This window comes from Elephas maximus, chromosome 17 (genome assembly GCF_024166365.1).
Source record: "Elephas maximus indicus isolate mEleMax1 chromosome 17, mEleMax1 primary haplotype, whole genome shotgun sequence".
Classification (NCBI taxonomy): Eukaryota; Metazoa; Chordata; class Mammalia; order Proboscidea; family Elephantidae; genus Elephas; species Elephas maximus.
The window spans coordinates 20,385,368-20,411,799 of NC_064835.1; the positions used below are offsets into that span (position 1 = coordinate 20,385,368).

A 26,432-nucleotide genomic window follows, 5' to 3' on the forward strand; every position below is an offset into this window, starting at 1 on the left:
TGATCTCTGCTGTTCCACTGTCATTACCCCCAAAATGCTGGTGAACTTTGTGACAGAAAAGAACAGCATCTCCTACCTTGAATGCATGACTCAGCTCTACCTATTTGCATTTTTTATTATATCAGAAGGCTCTATGCTGGCTGTGATGGCATATGATCGCTATGTTGCCATCTGTAGTCTATTGCTTTACACTGTCACTATGTCTTATCAGGTCTGCTCGTGGCTGGTAGTTGAGGTATATATGATGGGTTTGATTGGTGCCACAGCTCATACATTTTGCATGCTTAAAGTGGTTTTCTGCAAGGCTAAAACAATCAACCATTACTTCTGTGATCTTTTTCCACTACTGGAGCTGTCCTGCTCCAGCACTTATATCAATGAAGTGGTAATTTTGTGCTTCAGTACATTTAATATTCTTACATCAATCTTGACCATCCTTGCCTCCTATGTCTCCATCATTGCCAGCATTCTGCTCATCCGCTCCACTGTGGGCAGGTCCAAAGCCTTCAGCACATGCAGCTCCCACGTCACAGCTGTTACAATCTTCTATGGTTCTGCAGCATTCATGTACCTGCAGCCATCAAGTGTTAGCTCCCTGGACCAAGGCAAAGTTTAATACCATTATTTATATTTTATATTTTATTTTTTTTTATGTTTTATTATTATATTTTATACCATTATTGTGCCAATGCTGAATTCGCTGATCTACAGCCTGAGGAATAAGGATGTCAAAGTTGCTGTAAATAAAATCATTGAGAAAAGACTATTTTGCAATGGCAAAGACCTCTAATTCTTGGAGAAGATTTAGTAAGTAAGAATTGTAGAGATAGCAACATATATACAGAAGTAGTGAGATTATTGCAATACTTATTTGGAAGAAATATCTAAAGGATAAGACTAGATTCATAGGGTCACATGGAGGACAGTGTCAATTCTAGAAGTCCCAGACATCACCCATAGTAACCCATATTACCTCTAATCACTTTTGTAAAAATCTACAAAGGACTTCAGGTGGGGATATTATAATTTATATACATGGGACTTAGCACTTTGTTTAAAAAAGATTTATTTATCTCAATTCATAGAATGATCTGTTTGGGTTATATCTTTTGATCTTCTTAACAATTTGTGTATCTGACCTTTATTACTAATAAATGTGCAAACACAGTCTTCTGGAGAAAAGTGATCTCAAAATAATTTTTAATCATTTGAAATCTACAAAATTCAATTCCTACTAGCTACTATGTACAGAGAACTGTATTAAGGAATATGGGGCAGATGGTGAATTACAAGACATAATTACTCCCCATAAGATTATAACAATATGGTGGAAGAGACTGGTAGAATAATCATGGCTAAATACATTATATGTATTTGTACTTATTTCTTTATGCAACTTTTTTTTTACTGTGCTTTAAGTGAAAGTGTACATTTCAAGTCAGTTTTTCATACAAAAATTTATACACACATTGTTATGTGTCCTTAGTTGCTCGCCCCGTAATGTGACAGCACACTCCTCCTCTCCACCTCATATTTCCCATGTCCATTCAACCATCTCCTGTCCCCTTCTGCCTTCTCGTCTCACCTCTGGAGAGGAGCTGCCCACATAGTCTCATGTGTCTACTTGAGCTAAGAAGCACACTCCTAATGAGTATCACTTTATGGCTTATAGTACAGTTCAATCTTTGTCTGGAGACTTGCCTTCAGGAATGGTTTTAGTTTGGGCTAACAGAGAGCCTGGGGGCCCTGTCCTCTGGGGTCCTTACATCTCAGTAAGACCATTAACCATGATATTTTTACTGGCACTTGAGATCTGCATCCTACTTTTCTCCTGCTCCATCGGGGATTCCCTGTTGTGTTCCCTGTCAGGGTAGTCAGAGGTAGCCAGACACCATCTAGTTCTTCTGATCTCAGGCTGATGGAGTCTCTGGTTTATGTGGCCCTTTCTGTCTCTTGGGCTAACATTTTCCTTGTCTTTGGTGCTCTTCATTCTCCTTTGCTCCAGGTGGGTTGAAACCAATTGATGTGTCTTAGATGGCCAGTTGAGAGCTTTTAAGACCCAAAACGCCACTCACCAAAGTGGGATGCAGAACGTTTTCTTAATATACTTTGTTACGCCAATAGACATAGATGTCCCCTGAAACCATGATCCCCAGACCTCCACCCCAGTTACTCTGTCCTTTGAAGTGTTTGGTCGTATTCAGGAAACTTCTTAGCTTTTGGCTTAGTCCAGTTGTGCTGACTTCCCCTGTATTGTGTTTTGTCCTTCCCATCACCTAAAATAATTCTTGCCTACTATCTAATTAGTGAATACCCCCCTCCCTTTTTTCCCTTCTACCTTTGTAACCACCATAGATTGTTTTCTTCTGTGCGTAAACCTTTTCTTGAGTTCTTATAATAGTGTTCTCATAGAATATTTTTCCTTTTCAACTAATTTCACTCAGCATAATGTCTTCTAGATTCATCCATGTTATGAGATGTTTCAAGGATTCATTGTTCTTTATCATTGCGTAGTATTCCATTGTGTGTGAATATGCCATAATTTGTTTATCCATTCATCCTTTGATGGGCTCCTTGGTTGCTTCCATCTTTTTGCTATTGTAAACAGTGCTGCAATGAACAGGGGTGTGCATATATGTTCATGTAAAGGCTCTTATTTCTCTAGGATATATTCCAAGGAGTGCAGTTGCTGGATCATATGGTAGTTCTATTTCTAGTCTTTTAAGGAAGCACCAAATTGATTTCCAAAGTGGTTGTACCATTTTACATCCCCACCAGCAGTGTATAAGTGTTCCAGTCTCTCCACAACCTCTCCAACGTTTATTATTTTGCATTAATGCTAGCCTTGTTGGGGTGAGATGGTACCTCACTGTAGTTTTGATTCACATTTCTCTGATGGCTAATGATCGAGAACATTTCCTCATGTATCTGTTAGTTGCCTGAATGCCTTCTTTGGTGAAGTGCCTGTTCATATCCTTTGCCCATTTTTCAGTTGGGATATGCAACATTCTTTTTTTTCAAGTTTTAGTATTGGGCTGTCACCTCCATTTCCCTATGAATCCTATATTCATTTTCAACTATTTCTATGGATTTTTCTTTGCACCCATATTAGAGAATCACAGATGTAGAAGTGACATTCTTTGACTATGCATTGAACTCAGATGGATTACTTATTCACATGCAAAAGTTAAAATTGGAAAAATTTGTTTTCTGACTAATTACTTGTGCCCTTCGTCCCCCAAAACTAAATGTTTATTCAGGAAAACAAATTTGGGAGAATTGTTTTGTAGACACTCAATAATTGTTGAGGCTTCAAGTACAAATTTGGTAATCTCACTCCTTACTTGTCAAAGAAGGAGTGTAATATAGAACATGTAACTCAGAGAATATATTGCAAAGACTTCTAATCAATAAATTGCCTCCTCTTCCCCTTTCCCAAATAAGATCCCATTGGTCTTTTTTAGAATAGCAATCAGAAAACTCTTTTTCATCCTCTTGAGAGGCAATAAACTAAAAACAAACAAAAAATAAACCCATTACCATGGTGTCATTCCTATTAATAACTCTCAGTAGCTTTTGTTGCCTCAGTTACCACCAGCTCCTCTGGCCAGTTGCTGAGCTCCCACATCTTCCCTTGCTGGTGGTAGAGCATCTGGATATATTTCCCCATATCTCCCTAGAAAGTTTCTTCAGACTCTTAAAGACCAGATATTTCACTTTATTTTTAGAGCCACTTCTAGATAAGAGCTATTGGTGTGTTTTTTCTAATGCTTCTAAGATTCAAAGCTTCGGAAACAATTGTATTAAGGAGAAACAAGCATGGACATCTCCAAATAACATGATCCTCTTGACTGCTCATCTCTATAATGCTGTGCCCAGATGCAGAGCACAGGGCTACTGGGTCTTTTTAGACCAAGCATGAACATTTACATCTGGTTAAAGTGTATTTTTAAAATCATCTGACTGGACTGGCATGCCTAAAACTGTGCTTGCTTTACAACTTGCCATCAAATAGGAAACATTAATACACTGATGTGGTATCACCCCTTACGTCACCACATAAAATCACAAGTTGTAATGGGAGAGGTGAGGGTATTTCCCTCTTTGGAAACTAAAAAGAAACTTCTTTCTTGGCCTTCTAAGTACTTACTAATCAGTCTTTATCTACGTATCTCATGTCTTAATCCTGCAAAAAGAAATATGTATATCTCTATATGTATGTGATTCCATATATTTGTATATATTTATGTGTAACATATATGTATATGTATGTGAATTATATTCATATACATATACTGCTTGGATATGTTTCACAAGGGCTATGTTATATGTAATTTGGATTGTATTAATGTAGGCACTGAACAAACAACACCCACTGGGAAATTTTTTTTGCCCTGATGAGTGATAGGTTGAAATGACTGTGCATAAGAATTTTTCGTATTTAAGGGGATTTATTTATATATTAAAAGTTCTTAAAGGTGTTAATGAGATAAAAGTTTCTGAGCCATCTCTAGTTATTCTGAGGACTCGTAGACAATATGTTATTAAAATATTAGGATAGATATTAGGCAGATGCCAAAATGGAAATAAAGCTCTACCACAACACAGAGGGAGAGAAGGAGAAAAAAAAAATTTACAAATTAGAAAGGAAAAAATTCATGGGCTTGTCAAGTACCCTTACTAAACCAAAACCAAACCTGTTGCCACCTAGTCAATTTTGATTCATAGTGACCCTATAGGACAGAGTAGAACTGCCCGATAGGGTTTCCAAGAAGTAGCTTGCTAGTAGATTTGAAGTGCCAACCTTTTGGTTAGCAGCCAGGCTCTTAACCACTTCACAACCACAGCTCCAAGTACCATTACAGAAGGGTACATGTAATCAAAAGTTTTAATAATAAGAAAGAACATGATATATTAAATAAATTCAAACACTAAGCCCTATGATGGACTTGGATAATGTTCGCATACTGAGTTTGTCTCTCATTCCTTCTGACACAAGTATATTTTATTGTGTAAAAGAAAACAATTCCTCATTAATAATTAGCATTTTCATGGACCACCAGTGTGTTACAGGGACAGAGCTGATGTTCACCTTCTGTATCAGTTAGGATTGGAACCCTTGTGGCACAGTGGTTAAGAATCAGATGCAAGGGAGCCTGAGAAATGCCAGGATTATTCTATATGGCCATGTGCCAAACTAAGATCCAGGGCATTGATTATTCAGGAAGAAAGAATGAATATAAATGATATTTAGCAGTTGCAGCCACACCTTACAAAATTTGTGTTTAGTCACAGAAAACTCTGGTGATCTCTCAAGAGTTTAACATTTGGATTAGGCATTGTGTCTAAGAAGAATAATAGTGTGATTAAAATAAAATGCATAATGCATAAATAAAATGTATTAATATTTTAATAGCTATTAAGATCTGCCAGAAAGGTATAAAATATGCTGGATGGGGTAGCTAATAGAAATCTCAACAAAGCTTATTTCTTAGGCCTTGCCTTCATTCATGCTGCTTCTTGGTCCTGAAATGGCCTCTTGATTCCATCTTGCCTTTCCAAATTGTACACACCTTTCAATGAAAAAGTCAAGTGTCTATTTCTCCATGCATTTTTGACCACTCCAGGGTATCATTAGGCCCTTTTCTAGGTCATCACACATTCTATGGTAATAATGTCCTTTCTGGTACTGTTTACTATTAATGAATGCTTGTAGATATCTCTATGAAGATTATCAAATTCATGAGAATAGAAAACTATGTTTTACATTATTTCAGATTTCTTGGTCTATAGTTATATAATGGTTGTTGTGTGTGCCATATAGTAGATTCTGACTCATAGTGACCCTACAGGACAGAGTAGAACTCTATCCCAATGTAGTTTCCTAGGCTGTAAACTTTATGGAAGCAGACTGAAAGGCCTTTTCTCCCTTGTAGTGGCTGGTGGATTTGAACTGCTGACCTTTCAGTTAGCAGCCTAGCACTTTACCCAATTTGCTACTACGTTTCCTTATATAATTATTGATCAGAAAAATTCTCCACAGGGATAATGGATCATTCTGTTTCTAAGTTGGTGCCCTTCTCACTCCAAATTGCAAAAAGAAAAAAAAAAGACTTAAAAATAAGCAGATTAAAGCCCCCAATCTATGAATTATTAAAACATTTAAGGCAGGGCCAAGAGGGTGGAATCCCCTGGTTAGAGAAATAACAACATCAAGAAACAGTTCAAGACCGGGACACAGGAAGATCATCCAGTTATCAGCCAAGATAGGGAATTCACAAAATCAAACCAAAGCTAAAAGACTGTAAAGAGGCAACCAGAGACGTCAATATGTAATCAATGACAATGTTAAAAAAAAAGAGGGGGAATAAACAGTGTAGTCACAGAAGTTCTATGTGGAGAGGAAGTTAAGGTGATATTAAGAAATAAAAGACTGATTTAAACTTAAGAAAGGATAAACTTCCATGTAACCACAGAGGAAGCTAACAAACCTAACCACCAAAATAAAAAAGAAGAAAAACATAAAGACTCAGCAAACACAAAATTAACAATAATGAAAGAGACGAAAAGAAAATACATAAACAGAAAGAATTCAGCACAGAAAATTAAGCAGGACAAAAAAACTGTCAACACCAAAGAACAAACCATCAAAATGACAGCAGTAAACTCATACCTATCAATGTTTTTTTATCAATGATTATACTAAATATAAATACCTCAGATGCACCAGTAAGGAGACAGAGAGTGGCAGAATGTATGTATATGTTAAAAACAAAACACTGTCTATATGCTGACTACAAGAGAGACGCTTTGGACACAAACTAAAACTGAAAGGATGGAAAAAATATATATGAAGCAAACAACAAGCAAAAAAGAGCATCAATGGCAATATTAATCTCTGATAAAATGGACTTTAAAGCAAAATCTGCAATAAAGGTAAAGAAGGACACTATATAATCATTAAAGGGTCAGTACACCAGGAGGACGTAACCATAATAAATATACATGCACCCAATGACAGTGCTCCAAAATACATAAACTCTAACAGCACTTACAAAAGGAATAAACAGTTCCATAACAGCAGTAGGAGACTTCCAGTGTGCCCTTTTCAGTGAAAGACAGAACATATAGAAATAAATTCAATAAAAATATGGAAAATCTAAATGCTGTAATCAACCAAATTGACCCATAGACATATACAGAACTGTCTACTCAACAGCAGCAAATTATACATTTTTTTCAACTCACATGGAACATTCTCCAGGATAGATCCCATTTTAGAGGAAACGGACAAATTTCTGGAATTACACTATCAATCTAAACTAACACAAACTGAGGCAGGAAAACTAAACAAACCTGTAAGAAAGGAAGGGATTAAAGAAAAAAAAAATTAGCAAAACAACAAAAAAAATCTTGACCCAGACAGCTTCACTGGAGAATTCTACCAAACTTTCAGAGAAGATTAAACACCAAGACTACTATGTCAGAGGACAGAAAAGGAAGGAAGACTCCCGAACTCATTTTCTGAAGCCAGTATAACCCTGATACCAAAGCCAGGCAAAGACACTTCAAAAAAAAAAAAAAAAAGAGAGAGAGAAAGAAAGAAAATTACAGGTCAATGTACCTTGCGTATATAAATGCAAAAACTCTCAACAAAATTCTAGAAAATAGAATTCAACACCATATCAAAAAAAAAAATCATAGATCATGACCAAATGGAATTAATACCAGGTATGCAGGGACTGTTCAACATTAGAAAATCAATCAACATAATCACCCACATAAATAAGACAAAAGAGCCACACGATCTTATTAATTGATACAGAAAACGCCTGTGACAAAGACCAACACCGACTCCTGATAAAAACTCTCAGCAAAATAGGAACAGAGGGAAATTCCTCAACAAAATAGAGGACATTTGTATAAAGCCAAAGCCAATATCACTGTAAACAGAGAGAGACTGAAGACAGTCCCCTTGAGAATGGGAACCAGACAAGGATGGCCTTTATCACTACTCTTATTCAATATTGTTCTGGAGGTCCTAGCTAGAGCAATAAAGCAAGCAAAGGAAATAAAGGGCATCCAAATTGGCAATGAAGAGGTAAAAATATTCCCATTTGAAGATGATAGGATCTTATACACAGAAAACCCCAAAGAATCTACAAGAAAGCTACTGCAACAAACAGAAGATTTGAGCAAAGAAGCAGGATACAAGATTAACAGAGAAAAATCAGTAAGATTCTTCTACATTAACAAAGAGAACTTCGAAAAGGAAATCTCCAAATCAATACAGTTACAAAAGCCCCCAAGAAAATAAAGTACTTAGGGATGATTCTAACCAGGGACATAAAAATCCTATATAAAGAAAAGTACAGAACACTACTGAAAGAAATCAAAAGAGACCTACATAAGTGGAAAACCATATCATGTTCATGGATAGGAAGACCCAACATTGTGAAAATGACAGTTCTGCTCAAAGCTATCTACAGATACAATGCAATACCGTTCCAAATTCCAATAGTACTTTTTAAGAAGATGGAGAAACAAATCACAAACTTTATATGGAAAGGGAAGAGGTCTCAGATAAGTAAACCATTACTGAAGAAGAAGAACAAAGTGGGAGAGCTCACACTACCTGATTTTACAATCTGTCATGCAATGATGGTAGTCAAAACAGCTTGATACTGTTACAATAACAGACACATAGACCAGTGGAACAGAATTGAGAACCCAGACATAAATCCATCTATCTGTGAGCAGCTGATGTTTGACATGGGGCTGATGTCTGTTACATGGGGAAAAGACAGTCTCTTTAACAAATGGTTCTGGCATAACTGGATATACATCTCCAAAAAAATGAAACAGGACCCATACTTCACACTGTACACAAAAACTATCTCAAAATGGATCAAGAATCTAAATATAAAAACTAAAACAATAAAGATCAAGGAAGAAAAAATGAGGACAAAGCTAGGGGCTCCAATACAAGGTATAAACAGTACACGAACCATAACTAAAAATGGACAAACACCAAAAGAGAAACTAGATAAGTCAGAGCTCCTAAAAATCAAACACTTACGCTCATCGAAAGTAGTCACCAAAAGAGTAAAATGAAAACCTACACTAGGAATAATTTTTTGGCTATGATATATCTGACAAGGGTCTAATCTCTAAAATCTACATGATACTGCAACACCTCAACAACAAAAAGACAAACAATCTGACTAAAAATTGGTCAAATGATATGAACAGGCACTTCACTAAGGAAGACATTCTGGTGGAAAACAGATACATGAGGAGTTGCTTGCAATTGTTAGCAATTATAAAAGTACAAATCAAAACTATATTGAAATACCAACTCACCCCAACAATATTGAGACTAATCCAAAAAACATAAAGTAACAAATGTGGGAAATGTTGTGGGCAGATTTGAAGTCTTACGCACTACTGGTGCGTACGTAAAATGGTACATCCAATTTGGAAAATGATATGGCACTTCCTTAAAAAGCTAAAAGCAGAAATACCAAACAATTCAGCTATCCCATTCCCAGGAATACATCCCAGAGAAATAAGAGCCGTCACACAAATAGACATATTCACACCCCTGTTCACTGAAGCACTATTCATAATATCAGAAAGATGGAAACAACCTAAATGCCCATCAACATATGAATGGATAAAAAATTATGATACATACACATAAAGGAATACTAAGCAATGATAAAGAACAGTGATGAATCTGTGAAACATCTCACAACATAGATGAATCCGGAGGGCAATACACTGAGTGAAATAAGTCTGTCACAAAATGACCAATATTGTATGACACCACTATTCTAAGAACTCAAGAAAAGGTTTACACACAGAAAAAAGCATTCTTTGATGGTTACGAGGGTGGAGAGGGAAGGAGATGGGAAATCACTAACTAGATTTATTAGACGTGTCAATTTCGGCAAAGTGAAGGACAAGACACAATACAGGGCAAGCCAGCACAACTGGACCAAAGCAAAAGGATAGACGTTTCCTAGACACATTTAAACACTTTGAGGGACTGAGTAGCTGGGGCTTGGGCCTGGGGACAGTAGTCTCATTGGACACCTAGGTCAATTGACATAACATAGTTTATAAAGAAAATGTTCTACATCCTACTTCAGTGAGTAGCATCCGGGTTCTTTAAAGCTCATGGGGACCATCTAAGATACTCTACTGGTCCCACCCAGCCTGGAGCAAGGGAGAATGAAGAAAACCAAAGACACGAAGGAAAGATTAGGCCAAAGGGCTAATGAACCACAACTAACACAGCCTGCACCAGACTGAGTCTAGCACATCTAGGCTACTACCACTGACTGCTCTGACAAGAATCACAATAAAGGGACCTTGGACAGAGCTGGAGAAAGATGTAGAATAAAGTTCAAAATCTCAAACACACACAGACACACACACACACAAACAGACTTACTCGTCTAACAGACACAGGAGAAACGCTGAGATTATGGCCCCCAGAAACCATCTTAACTGAGTACTGAAGTCACTTCTGTGGTTTACCCTTCAGCCAAAGATTACCAAAACCAAAAACTAAACCCCTTGTGATCCAGTTGATTCAGAATCATAGTGACCCTACAGGACAGAACTGCCCTTACAGGGTTTCCACTGAGCGCCTGATGGATTTGAACTGCCGATTTTGGGTAACAGCCCGAGCTCTTAGCCACTACGCTACCAGGTTTCCGTCAGCCAAAGATCAGACAAACAATAATACAGATAGCTCAACCATTCACACAAGACTCGATGGGTCCATCAGCCAGGGAAAATGATGAGAAGGCAAAAAGGGACAGGAAAGCTGGACAAATAGGAATGGCGAACTCAAGGTTGTGAAGAGGAGAGTATTGACAGGTCTCTGGGATCGCACCCAAGGTCATAAAACAATATGTGCATTAACCATTTGATGAGAAACTAATTTGCTTTGAAAACCTTCATGTAAAGCACAATTAAAAAAAATTTCTGAGTTCTATCAATTGAATGATGTCCTCTAGCTATGCTTGGATGCTTGAAGCCAAAAATGGTAGGGTCTCATTCCAAAATGAACCTGTCTTCCACAGCAAGTACCACTGTTATAATTTTATGTTAAATTGATTATTTCATCATTTCTCTCTCTTCCACTAGACTAGCATTGACCAATAGAACTTCCAGCAGTGATGGCAATGTTCTCTCTGCATTTCCCAATACAGTAGCCACTGGTCATGTGTGGCTGTTGAGCACCTGAAACTGTGCTAGTGTGACTGTGAGAGTAAATATTTAGCCTAATTTAATTTAGTTAAATTTTAAATAGCCACATGTAGTTAGTGGTTGCCATATTGGAGAGCACACAGTACTGGACAAATATTGTGTTTAGTTTTTTTCCCATTATCACTTTAGCACCTATCACAAAGCTTTGTGCATAAAAGGAAAATAAATAATTTTAATGGGGAAATGAATGATTTCATGAGTTTTGAGCTGTAACATAAATTCATTTTCTTTTTTTTCCTAAATAAAACCTGTTGCCATTGAGACGATTCTGATTCATAGCTACCCTATAAGATAGAGTAGAACTGCCCCACAGGGCTTCCAAGGAACAGGTGGAATAGAACTACTGCCTTTTTGGTTGGCAACTGAACTCTTAAACACTACACCACCAGGGTTTCCTTTTTCTAAATAGGTAACCATGTATCTCAGCTTATTATGCATAATTTTGGTTTATACCTGTTGTCTTAAAATACTGATTGATAGTGCCTACAAGCTGAAAAGTTGATTAACCTTTTTGTGCTTCATTTTCCTCATTCATGAAAGAGGATAGATAAACATGTGAGGACTAAAGCTGTAGAGTGCTTCAAACATTATTTGATGTATAAAACCAATATAACCAAACTCCTGCTATCAAGTAGATCTGACTCATAGTTCTTTCACGGCCCTAATCTCTAAGGAAGCAGACTGTCACATCTATCTCCCTTGGAAACTGGTGGTTTAGAACTACTGACCTTTTGGTGAGCAGTTGGTTGCTTTAACCACTGCACCACCAGGGTAAGTGCTACGTAACTGTTTCCCAAATATGTATTAAGCTCAGCTGAAGACAAATTTGTTTAAAAATACAGTTTTGTATTCTAAGTGTATATTCTAACACACTGAGCCCTGGTGGCATAGGGGTCAAGAGCTCGGCTGCTAACCAAAAGTTTGGCAGTCCGAATCCACCAGCTGTTCCTCGGAAACCATGTGGGGCAGTTCTACTCTGTCCTATAGGGTCACTATGAGTGATCATCTACTCGACGGCAACTGGTTTTTGATATTCTAACATGCAAAATGATGTTTTGCCCATTTGTTAAGTGAATGAATGCTTTAAAAATGTAGCATACTTGGAAGCAACCAAGGTGTCCATCAACGGTTGAATGGTTAAATAAATTATGGTATATTCACACAATGGAATACTATGCATTGATAAAGAACAGTGACAAATCTGTGAAACATTTCATAACATGAAGGAACCTGGAAGGCATTATGCTGAGTGAAATTAGTCAGATGGAAAAGGACAAATACTGTATAAGACCACTATTATAAGTTCTTGAGAAATAGTATAAACTGAGAAGAACACATTCTTTTGTGGTTATAAGAGGGGGAAGGGAGGGAGGGTGGGAGAGGGTTATTGACTGATTAGATAGTAGATAAGAACTGCTTTAGGTGAAGGGAAGGATAATACTCAATACATGGAAGGTCAGCTCAGCTGGACTGGACCAAAAGCAAAGAAGTTTCCAGGATAGACTGAGTGCTTCAAAGGTCAGCAGAGCAAGGGTGGGGGTTTGGGGACTATGGCTTAAGGGGACTTCTAAGTCAATTGGCAAAATAAATTCTTTTAAGAAAACATTCTACATCCCACTTTGAAGTGTGGCGTCTGGGGTCTTAAATGCTAACAAGCGGCCATCTAAGATGCATCAATTGGTCTAAGCCCACCTGGATCAAAGGAGAATGTAAAACACCAAGGTCACATGATAACTATGAGCCCAAGAGACAGAAAAGGCCACATGAACTAGAGACTTACATCATCCTGAGACCAGAAGAACTAGATGGTGCCCGGCCACAACCGATGACTGCCCTGACAGGGAGCACAACAGAGAACCCCTGAGGGAGCAGGAGATCAGTGGGACACAGACCCCAAATTCTCATAAAAAGACCAGACTTCATGGTCTGACTGAGACTAGAAGAATCCCAGCAGTCATGGTCCCCATACCTTCTGTTGGCCCAGGACTGGAACCATTCCCAAAGAAAACTTATCAGAAATGGAAGGGACTGGACAATGGGTTGGACAGAGATGCTGATGAAGAGTGAGCTACTTGTATCAGGTGGACGCTTGATACTGTATTGGCATCTCCTGTCCGGAGGGGAAATGGGAGGGTAGAGAGGGTTAGAAACTGACAAAATGGTCATGAAAGGAGACTGGAAGGAGGGAGCGGGCTGATTTATTAGGGGGAATGTAAATGGGAGTATGTAGTAAGGTGTATGTAAGTTTATATGTGACAGACTGACTTGATTTGTAAACTTTCACTTAAACCACAATAAAAATTATTAAAAAAGATGTAGCATACTAAATGTAATCATTTTATGAGAAAATTGAAGTTCATCTGACTATCCGGGTAAGTGTATGCAAGTTACCTTTCTGTGCCTCAGTTCCATTGTTCTTTAATTAGGCATAATATATGAAGTTAAATCATATGAAATTGCTACTTGATTCAATATAATATTGTCTTCCCCATTGGGCTGTGTGAGGATTAAATTACTAAATGTAATGGGTTTAGAATTGTGTGTGTGGTTCATAGTAAGTGTTCAGTAAATCCTGGGTATTATAAACAAAAGTTTATGCACAAAAAGATAGTCTTCAAAACTACAGAGAGCAACACCAACAAATCCAATGAACATTTCTCTGAACCTTAAACAAATAGAAAAAGAATTAAAACTATGGTTTCAAATAGTTCAGAAAATATATTCATTTTGGAAGCTGTTGTCATAAGGACCTCCTAGAACACTGTCTGCCAGACCTTAATTTTGAGTCAATAATGTACCGACTGTCTACTATTTCAACACCGAGAGGGAATATTATACACTAGGGAGCCAATGAGAGCATCTTAAGAAAGATGAGAAAAGAAAGTTTTAATTGCTCCTTTTTCCCAGTAGCTCATCCCTGGTGAACAGAAATCTTGGGGGACCTTCTATCTGTATGTTTTTGATGAGACCTCTTGTATATTGAAACCCTAGATAAAAACGTGCCACTTTGGCAAGTGTCTTAGGGAGCACTATGAGGGAATTACACTAGGGAATCACAACTTTGATTCATAATATTTACATGAGAAACTCAGAAGCGGACATCTGCATTCTGAGCCCTCAGTAAAAGAGAACCAAGGGGTCTCTATTTTGAACTGCCACCCCCGACATTACTAAGAGCTATTTCCTTCAGAGGGCACTTGGTCTAGAGCATACAGAGCACCCTGGCTAAACATTCCACACAGGAAAAGGTGAGTATCTGTATCCCATCTGTCCTAGAACCTTTTAATCTTCATGAAGTCTCAGGCTTCTTATAACCATATTGGAATTTCATAAAGATACCTGTCCAATGGTTACTCATTTTTTCCTGTAATGCATTCAAGGGCAGAAAACTATCTTTTTTTTCATATTTCAACTATCTTGCTCAGGATTCATTGATCTCTAGGTGAGTAAGTCAACGTAGGCTAAGACCACTGACACAGGGTAGGTGATTTGGTGAATCCTCCACAAATAGCAGTCACAGGGCGTTCAAACAGACAGGTGGTGAAAACAGGGCAGCAGAACAGAAAGCAACAGAAATTGAAAGCATGTGCCAGGGTCAGTTCTCAAGTGGTCTGGTCACATGTACCCTATTTTTACACAAATAACTTGTGCCTTTTATGTTTATTTGCCAGCCACTCTCTTTCCCCAAGGTATTTTCATAAGTGCCTCCATGTCAATTTGCGTAACATAGTTACTAAAATACCTCAAGGTGGGGATGGTATGGGTGGCAAAAAAGTGTAGAAGGTGCCTGTTATTTATGTAAAAATATGATAATAGATCACAGCCCCATATCTGCAGTGAGAGTTACCAAGACTTCACAATAGATACTGGAGCTTCTCTGATGCGGGCTGTTATTAATGGGTCAGCCCGACTCAACGGCACTGGTTTTCTGGGTTCTCATGAGGCAAAGAATACAGGAAAAACAGTCGACTGGCCAAAGAATTAGAGTCAGGGACATGGGAGGATACTGCAGCTCAGCTCCTTTAATAGAGGTCAAAAAAAGGAACTGATTCAAAAAAAAAAAAAAAAAAAAATTTGAGATATTATAAAGGGTAGCTGGTAAGTCATAATTTAGGGGTTTAAAAGAGCAGCAGCAAGTTGGACTTTATCATGAATGGACAGTTTTATGCTGTAAACCTGTTGCCCTCAATTTGATTGTGTTTTGTGGTCACCCTCTGTGTTACAGAATAGAACTGAGGTACATAGACTTTTTTGGCTATAATCTTTATGGACACAGATTGCCAAGCACTTCTTCCACGGCACCACTTAGTGGGTTTAAATCACCAGCCTTTCAGTTGATAACCAAATACAAACTGCTTGTCCTCTAGACATTTTTATATTCCTCATAGGAAAGTATTGAATCGACCCAAAGCTTGGGAGTGTTGCTGTCTGCACATGGCAAAATATCTTGCAGTCAGAGGAAAGCCGATGTCAGGCAACACATTACTGGATACCCCACTTACGTCTGCTGGGAGTTGGCAGTTTGAACCCACCAGCTGCCCAAGGGGAGAAAGATGCAGCAGTCTGCTTCTGGAAAGATTTACAGCCTTAGAAACCCTATGGGGCAGTTCTACCCTGTCCTGCAGCATCACTATGAGTTGGAACTGACTCGACGACAGTGTGTTTGGTTTGGTTTGAAGTAATGTTTATTTTATTTTTATATTTGCTCAATTTTTTTCTCTGATAAAAGATATAGGAGGAAGTTTTAAATAGAATATATGCCTGCCCCATATATGTAATTTATTAATAATTCATGATTAATAAAATAAAACCAAACCATTGCCATGGAGTTGATTCTGACTCCTCTTGACCCTTTAGGACATAGCAATGTATGATAATTCCAATTTCTCCTCATCCTTGTCAAACCTTGTTATTGCCTGTCTTTTGAATTATAGTCATCCTAGTGGGTGTAAAAAGGTGTCTTGTTGTGGTTTTGATTTCCATTCTTCTATTGACTAGTGATGTTGTGTATCTTTTAATGTGTTTATAGGCCATTTATATACTTTCTTTAGACAAATGCCTGTTCAAGTCTCTTGCTCATATTTTATTGTGTGTTTGTCTTTTTATTGTTCACTTATAAGAATTCTTAAATATTCTAGATGTTGTTGTGGTTAGGTGCCATCTAGTCTTCAGTCATTATTGTTCAATACATCAAATCTATTCTTGAGGCAGTCTCTAAATTCAGGTGGGATACACTCAAGGTTATTCTTTGGCTCTCGTGAACTTGTTTTAATTTTCTTCAGCTTCAGTTTGAACTTGCATATGAGCAAATGATGGTCTGTTCTGGAGTCGACCCCTGGCCTTATTCTGACTGATGATATTGAGCTTCTCCATCATCTCTTTCCACAGATGTAGAGGATTTCATTTCTCTGCATTCCATCTTTTGAGGTCCATTTGTTTAGTCACCGTTTACGTTGTTGTAAAAAGGTATTTCCAATGAGTAAGTTGTTAGTCTTGTAAAATTATATCATGGGATCTCCCATGTGGTTTCTAATACCAAGGCCATATTTTCCAACTAACAATCCTTCATCTTTGTTTCCAAATTTTGCTTTCCAATCACTAGTAATTATTAATGCATCTTGATTGCAAGTTTGATCATTTCAGACTGCAGAACTTAGTTAAAATCTTCACTTTTTTTTATCTTTGATATTAGTAGTTGGTTTATAAATTTGAATAATAGTGTATTAACTGGTCTTCCTTGTACGGATAAGGATAACATCACTGACGTCATTCTAGTTCAGCATAGATGTTGAGATGTTCTTTTTGAAGACAAACACAATACCAGTCCTCTTCAATTTGTCATTCCTGGCCTAGTATGCCATATGGTAGTTCAATTCAAAATGACCAATACCAGAAATCAAACCAAATATTGCATTGGGCAAATTTGCTCCAATAGGCCTCTTTAAGGTGTTAAAAAGTAAAACTGTCACCTTGAGGCCCTGGTGGTACAGTGGTTAAGAGCTAGGCTGCTAATCATAGACTTTGGCAGTTTGAACTCACCAGCTGCTCCTTGGATACCCTATGCGGAAGTTTTACTCTGTCCTATAGGGTCACTATGAGTTGGGATCAACTAGAAGGCAGCAGATTTTCTGGTGTGAACCCAAGCCATTTTCTTTTCATTTGCCTCATATGCATGTGGAAGCTGGACAATGAATAAGGGAGACCAAAGAAGAATTGATACATTTGAATTATGGCTTTGTTGAAGAATATTTAATATACCATGGATTGACAGAAGAACAAACAAATCTGTCTTGCAAGAGGTACAGCCAGAATGCTCCTAAGAAGGGTGAATGGCAAGACTTCATCTGAGATGCTTTGGACATGTTATCACATGGGACCAGTGCCTGGAGAAAGACATCATGCTTGGTAAAGCAGAGGGTCAGCAAAATAGAGGAAGACCCTCAGTGAGATGGAGTCACACAGTGGCTACAACAATGGGCTCAAACATAGCAACAATTATGAGGATGGCACAGGACAAGGCAGTGTTTTGTTTTGTCATACATAGGGTTGCTATGAGTTGGAACCAACTAAACTGCACATAACGACATTGCTAATATATAGAAATGCAATTGAATTTTTTGTGCTGATTGTTAAGCTGCAACTTTGCTGAAACTTTACGTTAGCTCTAATATATTTTTTATGGATTTTCCATACACAAATTTATATAATCTTTTAATAGTTTTATCTCTTCCTGTCCAACATGGTTACCTTTTATTTCATTGTCTGACTGATTGCTCTGCCCTGAATCTCCACTATAATATTCAATAGAAATGGCTAGAGAGAACATTGTTCTCTTATTCTTGATATTTGGAGGAAAGTATTCATTCTTTCAGCATTATGTATGATGTTAGCTGTGGGTTTTTTGTTTTTATGAATAAAAGATTTTTCAACAGGGCATGTACACATCATATTGTATCATCAAATTCTAATTTCTTGTATCTAGCTTACACTTAAAATCATTTATATTTGAGGAATCTTGTCAAAAATAAAAGTTAATTTGCAGTATGTTAAGAAAAGGGGATTTTGGGGTTGCCATTTGTCACATCAAGGAGGAGTTGGTTTCCAAGAGAATTAGAAGAAAGCTATCTTAGTCATCTAGTGCTGCTTTAACAGAAACTCCACAAGTGGATGGATTTAACAAAGAGAAATTTATTCTCTCACTGTCTAGTAGGCTACAAGTCCAAATTCAGAGCATCAGCTCCAGGGGAAGGCTTTCTGTCTCTGTCGGCTCTGGAGGAAGGTCCTTGTCATCAATCTTGCCTTGGTCTGGGAACATCTCAGCACAGGAACCTCAGGTCCAAAGGATCTGCTCTGCTCACAGCCCTGCTTTCTTGGTGGTATGAGGTCCCCGTGTCTCTCTGCTAGCTTCTCTCTTTTATATCTCAAAGAGATTGGCTTAAGACAGTATCTAATCTTGTAGATCTCATCAATATAACTACTGCTAATCCATTTTATTACATCACAGTGATAGGATTTACAACACAAAGGGAAATCACATCAGATGATAAAATGGTAGACAATCACGAAATCATACAAGGGAATCACGACCTAGCCAAGCTGGTAGATATTTTGGGGGGACACAATTCAATCCAAGACAAAAGGTCTAGCAAGGAGTCACAAACTTGAATACCATATGGATCAAGGAGGTAACAGAAATATATAAAGGGTTAAGACAGAGATTATTCATTTGAAAAGTGCCTGTTTTGTGAAAGGCTCTAAATTCAAATACATTTCTAAAGGACTTTTACCAAAATATATATAGGGATGGGGTTGGGGATATATATATATATCTACTGGACTACTTCTTCCCAAGTTCGGTGGTTTACAGTTGTTGATGTAGAAAGATAAGAGAACATGGCAGCTAAACTCAGACTGCTGGAGCAACAGTGTTAGTAATACATTCCTCAGGGCCATGGCTTTCTAACACTCGGTTAGCAGTTGCATTCTGCCTATGGTATAATAACTTTTTATAGTGGAACATTTAATAAAATTGCATTATATTCATCAGTCATGTGTTAATGGTGCCTGAAAAAAACAAAGGATAGCAGAAGCAGTCCTAGTACTTCCAGGAAATAGTGAGTATCCAAGGTGTGAAAGAACCAATAGAGCTATTATCCACGATAGGTGCCAGGTAACAGCAGAGAAGCAGGCTGTAGTGTGAAATGACTCGGGAGAGGATATAAGCCAAGCACCCTTTCCTCAGTTTTAAGAATAATGGCCCAGGTGGAAGGGAGCATAGGATCAAAATGCTGCTAATACGTGTAATTGTACTTGATTCATCTTATTTGAATATCTTTCTTAATGGTTCCCAGGATATTACCTGCTCTGGAGACATGTGAGTTACATTATCATACTGAAAATATCTGAAAATCATTTTGAAATTTATTTATGATGCAATATAATAGTAATTTAGTGTAACTACTGGGTATATGTGCTTAAAGACCTCGGCTACTAACCAAAAGGTTAGCAGTTCAAATCTACCAGATGCTCCTTGGAAACAATATGGAGCAGTTCTGCTTTACCCTATAGGGTCATTATGTGTCAGAATCGACCTGACAGCAAAGGGTTTGATTTGGTTTTTTTACTGGGTGCCTGGTGTCCCTGGGTGATGCAAATGATGAAACTATTCAGCTGCTAATTAAAAGATTTGAGGTTTAAATCCTCTCAGAGATACCTGAGAAGAAAGGCCTGGCGATGTATTTCCAAAAAGTCAGCCATCGAAAACCCTGTGAAGCACTGTTCTACTCTGACACACATCGGGTTGCCATGAGTCAGAGTAAATTTGACAGTGACTATATATTTATTTATTTATTTACTGTGTATGAGTCAAAATTGACTAGATGGCAGTAGGTTTAGGTTTTGGGTTGTATATTGTACACACATTTTTTGTTTAAAATTCAAGCTCTGCTCCGCTCAGATTTATTTAGCACATATTCTTCCTAATTTTTAAGCTTATTTTTCCTTAGCTATTGGAATTTTTTAAAAATCTTTTTGAAAACAAAATGGAATTCTGAAATATCTAAAATGTAATGCATTAATTTGTAAAAAATGATTCAAGTGATTTAAGACTTTGTGAAAAAAACTACAAAAGGCATTATTTTAATTTCACATGGTTTTTAGACGCTACATATTTAATATACAATACAGAAACTCAAGGTTTACTACAGGATCTAGAAAGACAAAAAAACAAAACACTAAATCTTTAATATTGCTTGGACTGTATGTTATGTATACCAGCACTATCTCATGTATATGATTTTGAAATGAAATTAACTTATTCATTTTCTTTGGAGAGTTATCTACTACTTCATTACCACTATTTTAAGGATACATTTGGCAATATGACAGTTACAATTTTTAAGTCTAAAGTGGCTTTGAGATGACCTCTGGGAACATCTAGCTCAATTGGCATAACATAGTTTATAAAAAAAATGTTCTACATTCTCTTTTGGTGAGTAGCATCTGGGGTCTTAAAAGCTGGTGAGTGGCTATCTAAGATACTCCATTGGTCTGACCCCTTCAGGAGCAAGGGAGCATAAAGAAAATTAAAGACACAAAGGAAAGATTAGTCCAAAGGATTAATAGACCACCTCTACTGCAGCCTCCACCAGACTGAGTCCAGTACATCTAGGTGGAACCTGGCTACCACCACTGACTGCTCTGACAGGAATTACAATAGAGGGTCACAGACAGAGCTGGAGAAAAATGTAGAACAAAACTCTAACTCAAAAAAAGACCAGACTTTCTGGCCTGACAGAGACTGGAGAAACCCAAGAATATTGCCCCCAAACTCCCTTTTAACTCAGTAATGAGGTCACTCCTGAGGTTCATGCTTCAGCCAAAGATTAGATGGGCCCATGAAAGAAAATGAGTCTAAAGGGGCACAACAGCCCAGGCTCAAGGACTAGAAAGCAAGAGGGGACAGGGAAGTTGGTAATAGAGAACCCAAGGTCAAGAAGGGAAGAGTGGTGACAAGCTGTGGGATTGTTAAGCAAAGTCATAAAACAATATTGCATTAATTGTTTAATGAAAAGCTAGTTTGTTCTGTAAACCTTCATCTAAAATACAATTTAAAAAGTGAGAAAATAAAAGTGGCTTTGAGAATTTTGTAGTCCATAAAACAGTTTATTTTTTTGTCTTAAAAGCATTATTATTTGATGTTAAATTTATTATACTGTTTAAGGTATGACATATCTAAGGATAGCTTAAGGATTATAAATAATGATATATTCATCATATCAGTGCCTTCATTGTATCAAAGAGAAGCTCTGCAGTGATACAACTCCATAAAAGACATTTACCAATCCCTAAGACATTTTAATTGGAAAGTTAACATCATTTTTTATTGTTTTCAGAAGCACATCTGATAAGCTAGCAACAGCAACATTTTTAATGGTAGCAAATCATACTTTATTTTTCAAAAACAAGTCAAATAATTGTGTTCCTGAGAAGGTAAACATTTTTTCCTGGTACTATTTCAAAACTCTAGACAAATCACTTTTAAATCATAATTTTGCAGTGTTCTGATATTATCTAAAACTAACAATCTTTCACTCTAGAAAGTTTCCTTCACAATCATAGGTAAACTTTACTCCTAAAGATAAGAAGCTTCAACAACAAAACTATTTCTTATTAACAAACAAAACAACTTTCAAAGTCTATGTATTTAAAATTTTCAAGGACTTTAGTTTTAATCATAATCCACAAAGTAGTAAATATGTGAAAATTGCTATTAGCAAAGATTGAGATTGTAATAACCTTGGTCATTAGTGTTTTACTTGAATAATCTTGGAACATGAAAGCAGAGGAGTCCACAGAAGATGTAATTTTGGCTTTATATTTGCTTGTTTTCATGTATCACTTGCACAGTGGAAGCACAAATACCTTCAGCAAACATTTATTGCCAAATTGACAATTTGAGAAAGATAATGGCTTTTTGATTAATTACAAGTTGTGAACTTAGTTATGTCCCTTTATCCATCCACCGTTCGTTGAGCAATCTGAGCATGGATAGATGACAAGTGTAAGATTCACCACTGTGGAATTCAGTCTACATGCTTGTCTAATTAGAATCACACAAGAATGTTAATTATTAATATCATAATTTTTCCAGCTCTTATGTTCTTTGAATGTAGCGTGTATTTTGCACATGCTTTGCTTTTAGCCAATTGGTATTTCCAGGAGATATAAGTGTTAGTACAGGTCTTTTACTATTACTTTTATTTCCCATAGTTATGTGAAATTTATCTGTACTATTAGGAAATTTTCTTTTTTTTTATTAGGAAACCACCATCCACAACTATACTGAAAATCCGCTGTCTCCTAGAATAACTCACATAAGACTCTCAAGTTTCAGTTTTTTCATCTATGGAATGGGAATCATAAGCTTATAATATATAGGGTTGCTGGGGAAAATATATTAAATAATATTTATGAAGTGCCTAGACAGTTCTAATCACATGGTAAGCACTGAATAATACCACCCTAAAAAAAATTTTTTTTATAAAATATTTAATATAAATAATAAATAGTAATGTAATCCTCACATTCATTCTTATCTCCACACTCTTTTCCTTGTTTCTGATAAATCATCAATCTTTTATGATATCTTTATCATCTTTTTCTTTTGAACATAGAACTGTCATCATGGTATCCCAATCCAGGGACTTATCAACTCCCTTCAAAACTCACGTCTCAGAGATATAGACACTGTTTCTGCTTTTTAATGCCCTTGAGGGAGTGATAAAAGATCTGATCTAAAGGTGAGTGTGAAATACAATGCAACATGCATATGACATGCAAAGACAACATGGTCAAAATACCACGTAAGTTTTCCATCCTGTAGCCATGGTCCCCTGGAACAAAACCTCCAAGGGTCATGGACCACGCCAGGTTCCACGAGAATATGTAGCACGTGGTGTTTTGGGAAAGAATGAGTTTTACCTTCAGTCATAGGAACTTCTGACTTCTCCTCATTAGAAAACACACTTCCTTCCTGGATGTGGGCCTCAGTTTGGAAATATACTTAATGCTAGCCATTCAGTTACTTCCCAGAGCCTCTATTTCTATAGTTTTAAATTGTTGCCAGTAGACAAGGTACTCTTTAAAGGGAAACCAGCCTACATCAGTGATCAGTACATTATTTTTATACTTTAATATTCACCTCACATTAATTGCAGTAAGTGTTTCTCTGAAATGATAAAGAGATAAGACTGGAGAGCAGACATGACTAGCTAAAAGAAGAAACAGAAGGTGAAATGGTGAAGGACCCATATACAGCCACAAAAGTCTTCCATCATAGAGCGATCACTTGTTTATAATATGCCTAACTATGGGCAAATATTTGACCTCTAAAAAAATTTTTTTTTTTTTTTTTTTAGTGGTCACTATGAGCCAAATATATAAAATAAGTATACTAGTAATTGTTGTGGAATCCCTGCATAGTGCAAATGGTTAATGAGCCTCAGAAGTAAGTCCTGCTGATCTACTTCCAAAAAATCAGTCTTTGAAAACCTTGTGGAGCATAGTTCTGCTCTGACACACACGAGGTCCACATGAGTCAGAATCAACTTCATGGTAACAGGTACTTGTTTCCTGGTAGCATTGTTCTGCAGAAGAGTTGAGAGGATTTCAAATAAGGCATGGAAGGTACTTTGTTGTTGTCGCTGTTGTTAGGTGCCACTGAGTCCATTTTCAACTCCTATCGATCCCATGTGACAGAGTAGAACTACTCCGTATAGTCTTCTAGGGTGTAATCTGTACGTTAGCAGATTTTCAGGTCTTTCGCCAGCAGAGCTACTGGGTGGCTTTGAACTGCCAGCCTTCCAGTTAGTAATCCAATGCTAAACCATTGTACCACCTGGGTCAGAACACTCAATATTCTAAGTTATCAGAACAGGTCTTTGGATGTTCAGAGACTATTCAGAAATAAAAACGAACAAGCAAATAGATATAATTCCATCTGGTGTTTATGTGCATGACCCATAATCCCAGAGTATTTAACTTCCAGCATAGAGCAAGGACAGGGAGAGAGAACTGGAGATACCTAATTGATAAGACTTGCATCTGTTTCATGCTGCATAAATAAACACCTAACTCAAATTTCTTCTTCTCTTCCTGCGTAGATTTCCCAGAGAAAAATCGCAGCAGGAAATCACTCCGCAGTGACTGAGTTCATCCTTGCTGGGCTAACAGACAAACCAGAGCTCCAGCTGCCCCTCTTTCTTTTCTTCCTAGGAGCCTATGTGGTCACAGTGGTGGGGAACCTGGGCATGATTACACTGATTGGGCTCAGTTCTCACCTGCACACCCCCATGTACTATTTCCTCAGCAGTTTGTCCTTCATTGATCTCTGCTATTCCACTGTCATTACCCCCAAAATGCTGGTGAACTTTGTGACCGAGAAGAACAGCATCTCCTACCCTGAATGCCTGACTCAGCTCTACTTCTTCATTTTTTTTATTGTATCAGAATGTCATATGTTAGGTGTTATGGCTTATGATCCTTATGTTGCCATCTGTAATCCATTGCTTTACAGAGTCACCATGTCTTATCAGGTCTGCTTCCGGTTGGTAGTTGAGGTGTACATGATGGGCTTGATTAGTGCCACAGCTCACACAGGTTGCATGCTAAGAGTGGTTTTCTGCAAGGCTAAAATAATCAACCATTACTTCTGTGATGTTCTCCCACTACTGGAGCTCTCCTGCTCTAGCACTTATATCAATGTAGTGGTACTTTTGTGCTTCAGTGCATTTAATACTCTTGCACCAACCTTGACTGTCCTTGGCTCCTATGCCTCCATCATTGCCAGCATCCTGCAAATTAACTCCACTGAGGGCAGGTCCAAAGCCTTCAGGACATGTAGCTCCCACATTTTGGCTGTTACAATCTTCTATGGTTCTGTAGCATTCATGTACCTGCAGCCATCAAATGTCAGCTCCATGGACCAAAGCAAAGTGTCTTCTCTGTTTTACACCATTATTGTGCCAATGCTGAACCCCCTGATCTACAGCCTGAGGAATAAGGATGTCAAAGTCGCTCTCAATAAAATCATTGAGAAAAGGCTGTTTTGCATTAACAAAGGTTTATAAATCTTGGTAAATATTCAGTATGAAAGAAGCCCAGACACTGCAACATAGATACAGAAATAGTGACATTATTGCCATCACTTGATTATTTGGAAGGCAGTTCCCAAGGATAAGACTGGATTCATAGTGTCATATGGACAGCTGTCTGTCACATGGCAGGCAATGTCAATTTTAGGAAGGCCTGGATGTCACCCCTAGTAATCCATATTACCTCTAATCTTTTTTTTTTTTTTAATCTTCAAAGGCCTTCATGTGGGGAGGCTATAATTTACGTACATGGGATTTGGCACTTTGGTAAGGCTTAGCTATCATAATTCATAGAATGATCTCTTTGGTCTATATCCTTTGATTTTCTGAATAGCTTGTGTTTTGGCCCTTGTTTCTAATAAGTGTACGAATAAAATTTTCAGGAAAAAATTGATCTCCAAGGTAAATAATTCTTAACCATTTCAAATCTACAAAGTTCATTACCTACTAATGACTAAGTGCAGAAAACTGTGTTATGAAATATGGGGGTAGACAGGTCTAAATAGTTGACCTGAGTGACAGGTGAGGAAAAGCTGCATCCTGAAGCAGCAACAGCCTCTGGAACTGGCATCTGGTGCCACAGCCTTGAGCCCTCGGAGTTCCCTAGTGCCGAGTGGCAGGTCTGATTGCGGCTTGCTGCAGTGGGGCATGCACGGGACACAGCCCTAACCCCTAGCCCCCTGGGGTAACCTCGGCAGAGACTCAGCCAGCACAAGCAGGCTGCACGCTGACGGGGCTAACGAGAGAACAACCAATCATGGGGAAGCAGCAACTGTTTTCGGAGAAGGATATGACTTCCATTAAGAAGCTCAATAGAGATACGGAAGACCTAATTTGCTACAATGAAGCAACTTGACCTCATAGACTTATACAGAACACTCCACCCAACAGCTGCAAAGTATACTTTTTTTTCTAGTGCACATGGAACATTCTGTAGAATAGATCACATATTAGGTCATAAAACAAACCTTTGCAGAATCCAAAACATTGAAATAT

General features: G+C 37.7%; 1 protein-coding gene across 1 annotated transcript; it reads left to right on the top strand.

The window, feature by feature from the left end:
* The first annotated feature begins 34 nt into the window (after positions 1 to 34).
* On the top strand, positions 35 to 25,412 carry LOC126061046 (olfactory receptor 8G1-like). Its single transcript, XM_049857425.1, has 2 exons — positions 35 to 586; positions 24,447 to 25,412. The coding sequence occupies exons 1-2, from the start codon at positions 35 to 37 to the stop codon at positions 25,410 to 25,412; spliced, it is 1,518 nt and encodes a 505-aa protein (XP_049713382.1).
* Positions 25,413 to 26,432: the final 1,020 nt, after the last annotated feature.

What these genes read in the sequence shown, in the direction of transcription:
- LOC126061046 (XM_049857425.1), top strand. Translation starts at nt 35, where the DNA reads ATGCTGGTGAACTTTGTGACAGAAAAGAACAGCATCTCCTACCTTGAA. An exon ending in TGTACCTGCAGCCATCAAGT is followed by an intron (nt 587 to 24,446) that starts GTTAGCTCCCTG and finishes CTTCCTGCGTAG; the next exon opens with ATTTCCCAGAGAAAAATCGC.